The sequence below is a fragment of the Ambystoma mexicanum genome, chromosome 8 (assembly GCF_040938575.1).
Source record: "Ambystoma mexicanum isolate Mex_15411 chromosome 8, UKY_AmexF1_1, whole genome shotgun sequence".
NCBI classification, from domain to species: domain Eukaryota; kingdom Metazoa; phylum Chordata; class Amphibia; order Caudata; family Ambystomatidae; genus Ambystoma; species Ambystoma mexicanum.
The window spans coordinates 346,743,910-346,757,965 of record NC_090929.1 but is presented as its reverse complement, the minus strand read 5'-3'; the positions used below and the strand labels follow the sequence as shown (position 1 = coordinate 346,757,965).

Below are 14,056 nucleotides of genomic sequence, written 5' to 3'. Positions count from 1 at the left end.
TCTATGGGGCATACTATCGGGAGGGAAACATACTAAAAATCCAGGAGCAAAAAAGTAGCCGTTCTCCCTATACTGGCCAAAAGGCCCTGCGATCCAACAATGGTTGAAAGATGTATACCGCTGGGGGACAGCAGAGATGGAACTACTTAGAAACCAAACCCCGGTAGATACAGAGGTGGACAATAGTATGGATTGGGGACAAATTTTGAATGACACGATGACCTCTGCCGATTTGCGACCCCTGTGAAAAGAGAGGTACCAGGATTGATATGAAGTGACTGCTCTCTGCGTAGCCCTGAACTGTAAACAAAGACGATGGTCTGAGTCGTGGGTGCCATGAGGGAGATCCACACCTGTGCAGCAACCAGGTGAAAGGACCTCCGACCCTCTATCCCGAACACCCAAAGGTAGAGCACCCACATCACACTACGAGCGGGGTCTGCCTGAACCTGTAAAGTGTATAATTGGCAACAACTGCTAGTTTCTTGTCCAACACAAAATTGTTGACATGTTGATTTAACGTTACTTTGAAATATATGTTGAGATACGAGGAGAAGTTCTTGAAGACTCGTAGAAATAACAACAATGTATGAATATTATGAAAAAGTGTATTGTTATAAGCTGTGTCCATTTAAAAAATGACAATAAGCCATAACCTCTTTAGGTACAGTGATAAGAATCTTCCTGTCAGAGGAAAAATACTGTGTCTCATCCTGCACAATCACCTCACCACCCTGGGCCCTGTCTCCTCCCAGGTGATCCTCCCGCAGTACACCACCCCCAGGCTTGGGATCAGGAAGAGTCTACCTTCCCCTGGCCACCTGGGAGGAGACTTTACACAAGACAGTGGAATGATTCATTCGGTTGGAACTGGTACAGGCCCTTCAGATTTGCTTCTCTCATACTAAAGAGTCTAGGAAAGATGAGCTTTTCTTTTTTTTATTCTGGTGCTTGTGCTGGCAGGGCTGGGACCAAACAGACCATGTCCAGGTGTATCATTCTCTGCATCTCAGAATTATACGATATGTCTGGAAAGGATGTGCCTGAGGGTCTCGGAGCTCATTCTACCAGAGGAGTGGCTGCCACCTCTGCCATGCAGAGGGGAGTCCCTTTCCTGGATATTTGTCAGGCGGCAATGTGGGCGTCTTTGCACACATTTGCTGAGCATACTTCTTGCATTCCCTTGCGGGCTGGGATGCCGGTGTTGGTAGGGCAATCCACCAGAGTTTTCTGGTTTGGGTGGTGTCCTTGCTTCCTCCCACCTCTAGCTTACGTAGTGCTTTGCTAGTCTATCTTAGATGAGGAACCGTGGGAGGAAATAAATCCATTAGAAGAACAAATTACTTACCTCTCATTAATATTCTTTCTGATGGATCTTCCTCCCGCTCATTCCTCATCGACCTCCCTACCTGCTCCTCTTTGCAAGAATCTAGTACTCCATCTGTTCTTACGGTCCCTCAGCTTTAGAGTTCTGGTGAAAAGGGGTGGAACTGAGGTCCCCCGGCACAGAGACTCTATATATACTGGCCCAAAGTAATTTACTGCGTAGGACCTGCAGAGGCATTGGATAGAGCCGACGCAGAGCCACAATGCGCCCCCTGGCGGTGTTAGCATTTCCAGAGAACAGCTGCACTGGGATAGGAATATCATAGATGAGGAATCTGTGGGAGGGACATCCATCATAAAGAACATTACCGAGAGGTAAGTAATTTTTTCTTCTGCTTGCATTACATTTTCTTTTAAGAAGTAATGTAGCACTGATCCATGTTATTTATGTAGATACTTTTCCTGCATGGGGTCTCACTTGGATTCACATGATATGATATTTATAACGCGCCTACACACAAGTGTTTCAAGGCGCGACGAGGCAAGGGAAGGGGAACAGATGGAAGACAGAGACACCGATTTTACAAGGTCAGATGACATTCAGATCGCGTAAGTGCAGGGGAAGGGCAAAAGTGCACGTGGGAAGGACAAGGGGCAGTGCAGTGCATGGGATCAACGGTAAAAATAAATAGAATAAATAAAAGCAACAAGTAAAAAGTGCGGCCAGATCGTGGCTAGTGCAAGGGTAAGTGCAGACATCAGGTGTCAAGTGCTGGTGGCGGGGCTGTAGGGATACAGAAACACAGTCCCCAAGTGTGGGGGTTGCCAGGGAGGCAGTGCAGGTGAGCAACTGGTAGGTGAGTGGATCTGGGGCCTGAGATCAGAGGGTAGCCAGGTGACCAGTGCAATTTCAGTTTCAGCCAGGAGTTCAGCAGGGGAGATAACAGAAGCAAAGAGGAAGGATTTGAGGTGCTTCTGGACCAGAGATGGTTCTCCTCGAGTTTCAGGGAGGCAGGGAGGCTGTTCCAGAGAGAGGCCCCAGCCGAAGAAAGAGATCTACCACCAACTCATTGCTTGGAGAAGCGACTGACCCTGAGGGAGTTGGAATCGGATGAGCGAAGAGCTTGAGAAGGAATATATTTAGGAAGAGAGAGTTGAAGGTATTGAGGCCCCGGCCCCAGAAGGCCTTGTGGACAAAGCAGAGGGTTTTGAACTTAATCCTTGCAGCCACCGGGAGCCAGTGCAGAGATTTCAGTCCTGGAGAGATTCGATCCCTGGGCTTGAAGCCAAGGACAAGTCTCTCAGTCCTGTACTGGATGAGTTGCAAAGGGCGGAGAGTAGAACCAGACAGATTTAGAAAGAGGCTGTTGCAGTAGTCCAGCCTAGAGAGAACCAGAGCTCTGGAGACAGTGAGCTTCTGGGGGAAGGAGAGGAAAGGAAGAATACCTCTGAGGAGGTGCAGCTGGTAGTGTGACTTTTTAGACATGGCAGGCTGGTAATCCTCGGTAAAAAGAAAGCAGTTTAGCTTCAAATTTAAACTGCTCGTCTCTTCTATAGCCTATCACTGTCCTTTGGGTCATAGTGACCCTAGCCAATGACGCTCGTCCTCCTAAGCTCCACGGCTGGTGGCCATCTTCTGATGTTACCACCTGTTTCTAGTGATTGGGAGTCCTCGTGCTTCGCTCCTCATAAATTGTTGTTTTTTTGCTGGTGTTTGAAGAAATTCTCAATTTTTCTTCATCGTCCACTGTCACGCGATGAATACCGATTGTTGGCAGAGATCTTCAATCACCGATCGGATCTTCAGCCCGTGGCACCACATGCCCAGGCTTGGGCCTACACCTCCAAGTGTCATATCTTCGAGGATCATCACTTCAAGTGCATTTATTGTCTTCATCCTGACCACGACGAAAAACGGATGCTCAATCTGTCAATCTTTTTGGTCGAAGACTCAGAAAGACCACCACCAGAGGTTGGTGGCATGGATCGAGGAAGGGAAGGGATCTGACTCGGCTTCCGGTTGTAGTCATGCCTCTTCCAGAGACGGCAGGTCCACTGAGCATACTCCCTCTATTTTTGAGAGGTTGACGTCCCTTGAGGATGCTTGCTCTGTGAAGATCCCAAAAAAGGTAAAATCCCACACTCCATCGACTTCCTCGTCAACGGTCTCCGCAGCTGTGGGACCAAGTTCTGAGAAGGGTTGGTCGCCGTTGCCGACTATGTCAACGGTTAGCCTGCGTGCTGGTGGGTTACCTCCGACTGCGAGGAAATCACTGACCTCGCCGTCCAAGCACAGATCTTCGCAGAGCAGATCTTGTCACCGGTTCCACCATCGTCGATACAAGCCTCATCAACGACAACTTCATCCATCAAGACCATCGCCCTGTCGACGAGCACCTCATTGCTGACCCAATCCGTGTAATTCGCGAAACAAGACTTTGTTCAGCGGCCGATGTGCCAAAAGTTCATCAACCACTGTCACCTTTACCTCTACAACAGTCACCACGCCCAGGGCTCTCTGCCTCATAGATCCCCGTTAATGGTCCCAATGACTATCCCGTCAATTACAGCTCCTATTCCTGCTCTGCAGGCTCCTGTTGTAGCATCTTTCCTGAGGGTCTCTGATCAGGTGAGAGACATGCCTCTAGCTCTGGAATTCCTGCCCAGGCCCACCAAGTCTTTCCCCCTCTTTACTCTGGCTCCTATGGGATCCCTCAGAAAGTTACCAGCAATCTACACCAGTTCCGAAACTACCTGCCTGAAGATTTCTTTTTGGATCCTGGCCATGGGGTACCCAACCTCATTCTGCCCATGCCTCATGAAGTGGTCAGCAACCTGTGGGCCTTCCCAGCAATTTAGCCCTCCAAGGGGCTCAAGCCTGGCTTCTATGCTGTACCGGCTGTGCCCGCTCCTGCACCGAGTGACATGTCCCTCTACATCCTAAGCACTGTGCATACTCTGGGGACTGAAATTCAGCAGCGGCTGCCCAATGCTGCTGTGCCTGGTCCAGCCAAGAGTCCTCCTCGACATCAGCCGAAACCACCTCATAAGGCACCTGCTACCTGTTGGCCAGTGCTAGGGGCCCTGCCCCCTTTGGAAGAGGAGCAAGTTCACACAGACACTGACACCACTGTAATTCACAAAGATGAGTTTGTTGACTACATTCCCGTGGATCGGGAACCTCCGGATGTCAGCGAGCCCCCCAGACCCTCTCCCCTGGACGAAATTGGCTCTTTCCACTTTATCTTGAAAGCTGGCAAACTCTTCAACCTGGTGCCAGAAGAGAAGAAGGAAGGAAGGATTCCTTTTTGAACGGCGTACGTCCGCTAAGAAGATCATCCTATCGGTCCCTTTGTTGGATGACATATGGGAAGATGGTTTGGCTGTCATGAAGGCTCAGAATATCACGCCTGCTAAGCGTGACCGGGTTCCACATTCGGCCCCCAAGTACCTCGGGGTCTCAGCCTTCGCCAGACTCAGTGGTATCAGCCACTGCCAGAAAGAGGTCATCCAGCCCCTCTTCGTCATCCATGGTGCCACCGGATTAGGAAAGCAAGAAGCTCAATACTGCAGGCAAGCGCAACATCACTTCAGCAGCCTCCACCATCAAGGACGCCAGTGCCCTCACCATCCTGTCAAGGTATGACAGGGAGCTGTGGTTCAAGCTGGGGCCCATCCTTGACTTCTTCTCTGATGACAAAAAGGCTAAAGCCTTGGCCCTATTGCAGGAAGGAGAAGTAGCTTTGGATCAAGGCATCACTGTCGCGCTCGACATAGCAGACTCTGGCTTTAGCAAGATGGGGAATGGTGTGGCTCTCTGCCGCAAAGGTTGGCTAGAGGCTGCAAATGTCCACCCAGACGTGCAGACCAAAGTCATCGACATGCCGTTCAGTGGGGACAACATGTTTGGGAAAGTGGTCGATGACACTCTCCAGGCCATCAAGACCAGCACGGAGACAGTGCTGCAGCAGAGAAGACTCCCCTTTCTTTCCCCGAAGGGGAGAGTCTCCAGATCGTCCAAGGGTTACACCACACGCTATCGCCAGCCCTCCCACTCCACCACCCAGGAGGCTTATAGGGGTCGCTCCCAAGCCTACAGCAGTGGCACCCAGCATTGTCGTCGCCCCTCATCCAGTACGAAGACTTAGAAACAGGCCTGAACCATCCCATATCCGCACCCTCACTTCTGCATCCCAACGGAAGGCCGATTATCAAACTTTGTCGATCAGTGGTGCAAGATCTCCAAATACAAATGGGTGTTGCACATTCTTCAGCAGGGGCACGCTTTAGAATTTCAAGACATGTGCCCCTGCATTCCTCCTGTCCTGCGACCAGAACAACACATGGCCCCGCTGCTACAGAAGGTTCAAGCCATGCTACCCAAAGGGGCAATAGAACCAGTCCGTCAGTGCATCCGGGGCTCTGGAGTGTACTCCAGATACTTTCTGGTAAGGAAAAAGTCAGGAGGGTGGCGACCAATCCTAGACTTGCAACGCCACAACAGGTTCAGGATGGTCACGTTGAAGCACGTGATTGACCAGCTGGAGCAAGGGGATTTTTTGGCAACTCTCTAATTTCAGGATGCATACTTCCACATCCCCATTCATCGCAAATATCAGAATTTCCTGCGTTTTGTCGTCCAGGGGCGATATTACCAGTTCAAGGCCCTTCCTTTAAGCCTGAAACCAGCTCTGAGAGTGTTAACCAAATGCTTCACCTTAGTGGCATCACATCTGCACCTGAAAGGAATCCACGTCTACCCTAACCCTGAAGATTGGCTCCTCCGGTTCCGCCCCCACGTGCTGGCCACCCAGCACACAGCATAGACCATACAACTTCTGAATTAGCTAGGATTCTCAATCAACTATACAAAGTCCTGTGTAATGCCATCTGAGAACTCGCTGTTCCTAGGTACCCGATTCAACAGTCTTGTGGCTGTTGACTCCCTCGGAAGAGGGTGAAGGACTTCCTGGGTCTAACAACTATCAACAGCGTTCATTGCAACAGTGTCCTCCATCAAGTTATCAAGTCCCTGCTGGGGATGATGTCTTCCTGCATTCATCTTGTCCCTTTCTGCAGGCTTCATAGGAGACCCGTCCAAGAATATCTTGATGACAGGTGACATCAAGTCACTGGCAGATGGACAGACAAGATCGCCCTCAATCAGGCATTCCGTTAATCTCTGCAATGGTGGTCAGTTTTTCCACAACTCACTCAGGGAGCCCCCTTTCAGATCCCTACGTATCAGGCTAAAGTCACAACAGACGCCTCTATGGAGGGTTGGGGGGCCCACACAGGACATTCTCACGCAATAGGCCTCTGGCTCCTGGAGGAAAAGGAATTGCACATAAATGTCCTGGAACCTGTGGGCGGTCTTCTTGGCCCTCAAGTCATTCCAGCCTCAGCTCCAGGGAAAAGTGGTGCTGGTCTTCACGGCCAAAACCACCACCATGTTTTACATCAGGAAACAGAGCGGGACATGCTCCTCCGCTCTCTCCCGGGAGGCCTAGTCTCTATGGCACTGAGCCATTCTTCAAAGCATGTTTTCATCCCAGGATGTCAAGAGCACCATCGCGGATTCTCTCAGCATGGAGATGTGGTCCTGCCGCGAATGGGAGCTTCAGCAAGCGCAAGTGTCGCGCCTCTTCAGCGAGTTAGGTCTTCCTCAGTGCCAACTCTTCATGACGGCTGCAAACTCCCAAGTGTCAGAAGTTTGCCAAACGATATCCTCAACCGAGGAACCGGCTGCCTTCTCATTCTTTTGGGAGGGTCACTTCTTGTACGCTGTTGCTATGTTGCCACTGCAAAATGATCATCATTGCACCGATGTGGCAAAGGCAGATCTGGTAACCAGACCATCTCTATCTGTTGGTGGTACCGGCCATCTGACCGCCTCCCTCCATTTCCTGACCTCCTCTCCAGAGAAGGAAGGTCAATCCTGCAACCTGATCCAACGTCACTGAGCCTCAAGGCCTGGCTCCTGCAGCCTTTGAATTTGGACACTATTCACGGCCTTTGAAATTCAAGAAGATGCTGGCCAGGGCCTGGGCTCCCTCTACGTTGTCTTGCCACAGGCACAAATGGAAGTGCTTCACAGTGTGGTGCCGGGTGCAGAAATGTTCACCACTGTGCTTGACTGCCCCGCAGGTCCTCCGGTACCTGCTCTATTTGGCCAAGGCTGGTCTTGCCCATGCGTCTATCAAGGTCCACCTTCCACCTGGCTGCCATATCTCGGTACACACAGGCTCCGGGCAAGCTCTCCCTGTGGGCGCACAGGCTTGTTAAAGAGTTCCTCAAGGTTCTCTTAGGATAGTCCCGCCAGTGAAAGCTCCTGCCCCGGCTTGGGAACTAAACGTGGTACTGTCTCACCTCATGGGGCCTCTGTTTAATCAAATGCATTGTGCCTCTTTGAAGTTTTTGTCGTGGAAGGCAGCCTTCCTGGTGGCAATCACCACGGCCAGGCGGGTTGGGGAGATACAGGCCCTCTCCTGTAAGCCACTGTGTTTGGCCTTCAACTCCACTAAAGTGGTTCTGCAAGCACATCCTTTCTTCATGCCAAATGTTCCATCATACTTTCATCTCAACAAGCCTTTGCTTCTACCAGTTTTGTTTGTGAATCCTTCTTTGCCTGCTGAAAGGACGTTGCATTCGCTGGACATTGCTCGTACCCTGAAGGTCTATGTGGCTTGCATGAAAGAACCTTCAGAAGACATCTCAGCTGTTCGTCCGTTTTGAACTTGTGGCACAAGGGAAGGCCCTGTCTAAGGCTTTCATCTCCAGGTGGCTCTCCGGCTGTATCATGCATTGCCATCGTCTGGCCAACAGACCGCTTCCAGATCGGCCGAAAGCCCACTCAACCAGAGCCATTGCATCAACGACAGCATTTCTCTCTGTCTGCCCATGCTCGACATCTGCAAGGTTACTAAGTGGAGGTCCATCCACACCTTCACGAAAATGTACTGTGTCGACAGGCATTCCAGGGAGGAGTCCCGGGTCGGCCAATCAGTGCTACACAACCAGTTTGTTTGAGGTGAGTCTGTTCCAGGGGTAAGTGTATTGCTTCTGTTAGCCTTACCACCTCCTGTGGTTGTGTATGTGTATTGCTGTATAATTGTTTTCATGAGCATGTGAATATCATGCAAGACCCCATGCTGGAGAAGGAACAAGTTACTTAGCTATAACTCCTGTTCTCCAGCATGGGTCTTGCATGCAAACCCTCCCTACGTCCCCTCTCTGGCTCTTCTTGGTTCATACTGCCACTTTACGTGCGCTATAAAATCTGAAGATGGCCGCAAGGGGTGGAGTTTAGGAGGACGAGTGTCATTGGCTGGGGGTAGTATGACACAAAGGAAACTGATAGGCCGTAGAGGAGACGAACAGTTTAAGTTTAAAGCTAAACTGCTTTATTTTTTACCAAGGATTCCTAGCCTGATGATGAGGAATATTCATGAGAATGTGAATCCATGCAAGAGTAGACCCATGCTGGAGAACAGGTGTTACAAGTAAGTAACTTGTTCCTTCCTTCCCACTTGATGCTACTTTTAAGAGTTAGTATTTTTCCTATAACTACCTTTTGTATTTATGATCAAGGCACACATCCATATTTTGTTCCATTTCATGTCCAAATTAAATAGTTATTCTTTGGTCTCCGGAGAATTCCACTGGAATACCGTGACTACTTCTGCATATTCCTTAGGGATTCTCATGCTGATCTGCACCTTAAGGCTGAAAAACGGATTGCTCAAAGGTATGCTGCAATCATCGGGAAGGAGTCCTATATAGATTTGCTGCTTGAGAGTTTCTACATCCCCACAAACAATCCTGTTTTTCTCCTCATCTGGTGGAGATCCATATCTGGGATGGGGCAGGATATCACTGGTACAGCCACACAATCATGACACTTCAGCTGTCAGCAGAATCAGCTTGATTGCCTTGTCTGCATGGCCTGCCAATGGTGGCTTCTCTACCCACAGTGAATCAATAGGCCTGGGGACACACTGCTGGTATATCTACTGTGACGAAACTGAACTATTCATTCCTTCTCCCCAAAGGGGAGCTACCCCCTTTGCGATTAGGGAGATGAGACTGCTAAACTAGACCCTCTGTAGGGGTCTTGGCAAGTGGGACCTCACTGGGAGTGACTCCCCCTCTTGGGGACAAGGACTCCCATTCTGGTAAGGATGTCCTGGTACAGAGTACACTATCCACCTATTTGGGAATCGGAAAGACTGTTGTTAACCTTGTTTTTGATTCACCAAATAGTGACATTTCTTCAATGACTTTGGCATCAGGTAAAGCTGGATCTCGCCTGAACTTCACAGTTAAAGAGCGATGAGACACTGCTTTTGCTTGTAATGACATACATAAAACCACGAGGAGTGTGGAACCAGAGAGAGAGAATCCTATGCAGAGGAAAGCTTCTGACAGGAGGACGTCCTGGGGGGCGGAAATACTGGAGGGGTGGAGCCAGCACTAGCGTGCAGAGTAAACGAGACACTCGCAAGACGCCTGAAGGCTGGCATCCTGTCTGCCAAAGAAGCCTGGGTCAAGATGGAGACTGGGATGGTAAGGCAACTATCTCCCCTGGTGCTGCAACCACGGGGAAGCCATGGTGACCACAGCAGAGAGACCCGATCCCCGAGCTCTGCATGAGAAGTACATTAGCTGTTGAGCAGCAAAGGGCGGCGAATGCTCCCAAAGAGGTAACGCCGTTGAGAGAAGCGAACAATGACAATCGAGGCTTGGAAAACCACAAGGGTTACGGGAGTGGGATAGAGATAGAGATAAAGCAAGCCTATCATAGGACAATAGGGTTTTGGAGAGTCCTGACAAAACAAGAAACAGTGAAATTCAAGTCTGGGAAAGACACAAGGGTTACAGTAGCCAGGAAAACCTGAACGGGCAGACACCCCACCAAGGCCCCGCTGAAGTAAGCCTGTCTGAGGGCCAGAGGACTTTGGGAGCCCAAAAAACATGAAAGATAAAGACAGAACTGTAGAAAGAAAACCTAGAGGGTTCTCATAATTAAACACCAAATTAGAACATTGTAAAGCACCAAGTAGGAAATGGTGGCATTATGTTAAGAAAACCTTTTCTTCTTGGAAAGAGGGAACCGTCTGGAATTAAGACTAGGCATACAAAACCTGAAGAGGGGTTGAAAGCTGTATTGAACTGTATTGCAAACATTGGATGAAATTTTAAAGAGTGAACTGGAGAAAGAGATCCAAGTGATTGGGCCAGGCAGAAGCCAAAGACAAAGGCTATTGCTCCAGCCTCCTTTTTCTGTTATTTTTTTCTTAAGTGGTAGGAACAAGTTATCTAATACGATTTGGACTAAGAACTATTTCTTTTGGACTTTGACCAGCACCCTTACTTTTTAGTTTGTTAGGTAGGGAACGTTCCCATAGCAGTAGGGTTAGATAGGTGTTTTTTTTTTTAAATCTAAAAAAAACATCCTTAAACCATGGCAACCTTAGTCCGAGTCCTCCTTCTGGTTCACCACAGCAAACTTGGGAGAATCAGCAGATAAATGTTTCTCCCGCTACACCGAATTAGGGTCATCGTTACTTGGTGTCAGCAAGCAGTCCACAGGGTCAGATACTGCACTTACCCGGTGTTTTCTTGTCTTATTTCTAGATTACTTTTTTGCTTCTTCAGTGTGTTCTCACAAACCACAGAGCATTTAGGAATCCTCTGAAAACTATTTTGAAATGTGTAAGAGATTTTACTTTGCAGAGTAATTATACTGTATGAATGTCTCAATCAATCTTGCTAATGTGTGTGCGTGCTTCATTAATATGGCAGGTCATGGACTTGGACTGCACACTGCAAGCAGCAAGTGGGATTCTGGGAACCCTGCCAGCAACCTATCTACTGTGGCCATCCTGCCAACATCAGACGAGGTGCCCATCACTGCCTTTACTTTGGAGCTCAAGCATGCTCTGACTGCTGTTGGTAAGTTTTGTATTGGCTGGAAATCAGTGTCCACTGGGCGTGCAACATTTTATTGCAGTAGTATGACAGAGTTTGTCAATGACGTAGCAGCAGATGAAGTTATAACTGTCTTGCAATTAGGTGATTTAGCTTCATTTACAGACGAAATTTTAAAAGTCCCAGTGGTTTTCTCTAAAAGTAATAGGGCTTGCAGTTATAAAATCACATACTCACTTTTGCACATAATATGCACATAATATGTTTGGCATAGCAGGTTTTAGTACCTCTTTTCTACAGAGGCGTAACGGACAACCCCCCGCCCCCATCCCAATCATCATGATCCCCAGATTGCACCAAGGTCCCCATCTTTGGGTTCCGAGAATCCCACAGGCCCATCATCACATTCTGCAGGGTGCCCCTCGTTATGATTTATGCCACTGCTTTATTGCTGTTCACTAATAGAAGCTTCTATATTTTTTAGCAATTATTGCTAAAAGAAACATTGAGTCTCAAGGTCCCAACAACATACCAGTAGATCTATTCAAAAATGAAATAGACATTTGGGCGCTGCATTCCCTGAAGCTTTGTAACAGGATCAATGCAACTAAATCTATCCCCAGATTGTCGACAAGGGCTTAGGTCGTCCCATTGTACAAGAAGGCGGGGCGCGAGTCACCGGCCAATTATTGTTCGATATCCTTACTAGACGAGTCAGGGAAAATATTTGCTTGAGCATTTCTAGGTAGGTCAAAGCTATGGATGGATAGCAATGAAATACTAAACCATCTACTAGAAAGCTTCAAAGATAAGACAAGCACAGTTGACCAATGATTTTGTCCTAATAAGTAGTATCTAAGATGGATAATTGACCACTTGATAGCTATATGTAAGTATGTTAAATTAAGGAAAGTTAACTTATGCACCCTGTTAATAGGTCCCTGAACTGCATTCGATTGTGCCACGTGTGAAACTGTGGTCCAGTTTGCATGAATAGGGCATTCCACCTGATCTGTTGTCGGCAATTAAGTTGCTATATAAAAACAAAGAGGCAGTGGTTATGTGGAGCACACATGGAGAAAGTTATAGCGCCATTTGGGGTAGAAAAGGGAGTACGCCAAGGGTGTGTACTAGCACCATCCCTTTTCCTACTCTATATTAATGATGACATCTATAAACTCCTGTCTATCCCTACAGAGGTTGCGACCTTAGCAGGTGAGAAATGTCCCGTTCTTCTTTTCACGGATGATGCTGTGCTGTTATCACTTACACCAGCAGGGCTCAGGGCGCAGATCCAAGTATTTAAAGAATTTTGTATCAATAGAGGTCTCGAAATCAATATTGGGAAAACAAATCCATGATATTCTCAACAAAGAGGAGTAAGAGCCCACTTAACCTAACAAATGACTCCTTTGAAGTCGAACAAGTAACTATGTTTGACTTTTTAGGTTTAAGGTTCTCAAGCAATGGCAACTCGGACTGCCAGTGAGAGAAAGCTGCTATTTCCCTATCAAGATTCTCAGGGACAATAGCTGGATACACCATTTAAAAGGGAAATGGAGCTCTAAGCCCAGCATTAATAGCATAGTAAATGCAAGCAAAGCAAGCAGCCCTTTATGGAGCAGAAGCTTGGGGTTTCATCAATTGTAAAAACCTGTGCATCATTGAAAATGGTTTCCTTAAGAAACTCCTGGACTTACCGAAGAGCACTTCAACTGTACTAAATCACGAGGAACTGGGACTTCAATATCTAAATCAAATAGTTGCAATCAAACCGCTGTTTTAGTGGCTTGAATAGTGGCTTGTACCAGAGCTGAGGAAATACAGGGAGGGCCCTGACTGACGTACTTAATCAGGAAGGAGGTGGGCCACTACTGTGGGTCTCGTATGCCACAGCCCTTTTGAGAAAATGGGATATAAGGAAATCTGGTTAGATCCAATGAGAATAACTCCACAAACAAAAGTTGAAATAACGGAACAAGTATCCGGAGCTGTGCGTCAGAGATACGAGCAGGAATATCCTTTCCTCACCATCTCTGATACTGCACAAGGAAGTGAAGCCAATGTTGGGTTTTGAGTCCTATCTGGATAAAGTAAGCACCAGAGCAAAGCGTTCCCTGTACATGAAATTGAGGTTTGGGATACTGCCATTGGCCCAGACTATGCATAACTGGGATAATAACATACTAATAAATGTGCAAGCTGGAATCTGTAGCTCGCTTCATGTTGTCAACTATTTTTAGATTATAGAACCTTGTACCTAAGACAAACCTTGCGAGTAGCAGATCAACTGAGTAAGCCATAACATGCTTGGGAAACACACCAGATGATACTCTTAGTTATGCAGTAGCCACCTACGAATATGCCCTAACTTGAATTTTTATTGTTATAATCATTTTTAAGTGAATCATACTGTCTAAACGTTTTGAATGCTGTACCAGGCCATTGTAACTGTATATGAAATTGGGCCTTATTACGGGTCTGGCGGTAACCGTGCCAGTGATACCGGCGGGTTGCCGGCGGACCCGTAAATATTTACTGGCGCCTGACTTCCCGGTAACACCGGGGAATTACAACTCGGGTGGACCGGATAATCAGGCGCCGGCAGATTGTAAGTTCCCATTCCCATAGAGTCCAATAGGACTCTATGGGCGTGGGGACCACGGAAGCACCGGCACCGTTTTTAACAGTGCTTCTGTGACAGTCTGCCTACCGTGGCCGCTGTGCCCGGCAGGGTCAGACCTGCCGGGCACAGCAGCTCCGGCAGGTAGACCTGTAATTTGCCAATCCGGAAACAATG

General features: G+C 48.1%; 1 protein-coding gene across 3 annotated transcripts in view; it reads left to right on the top strand.

The window, feature by feature from the left end:
• The window catches only part of PNPLA7 (patatin like phospholipase domain containing 7), a 2,986,886-nt gene that overhangs the window by 1,847,076 nt on the left and 1,125,754 nt on the right, over positions 1 to 14,056 (top strand). For all 3 annotated transcript variants that reach the window (XM_069609797.1, XM_069609798.1, XM_069609799.1), the window contains one exon: positions 11,131 to 11,280. In XM_069609797.1, the coding sequence (XP_069465898.1) occupies positions 11,131 to 11,280 (150 nt within the window). The remainder of the gene's footprint in view (positions 1 to 11,130; positions 11,281 to 14,056) is intronic.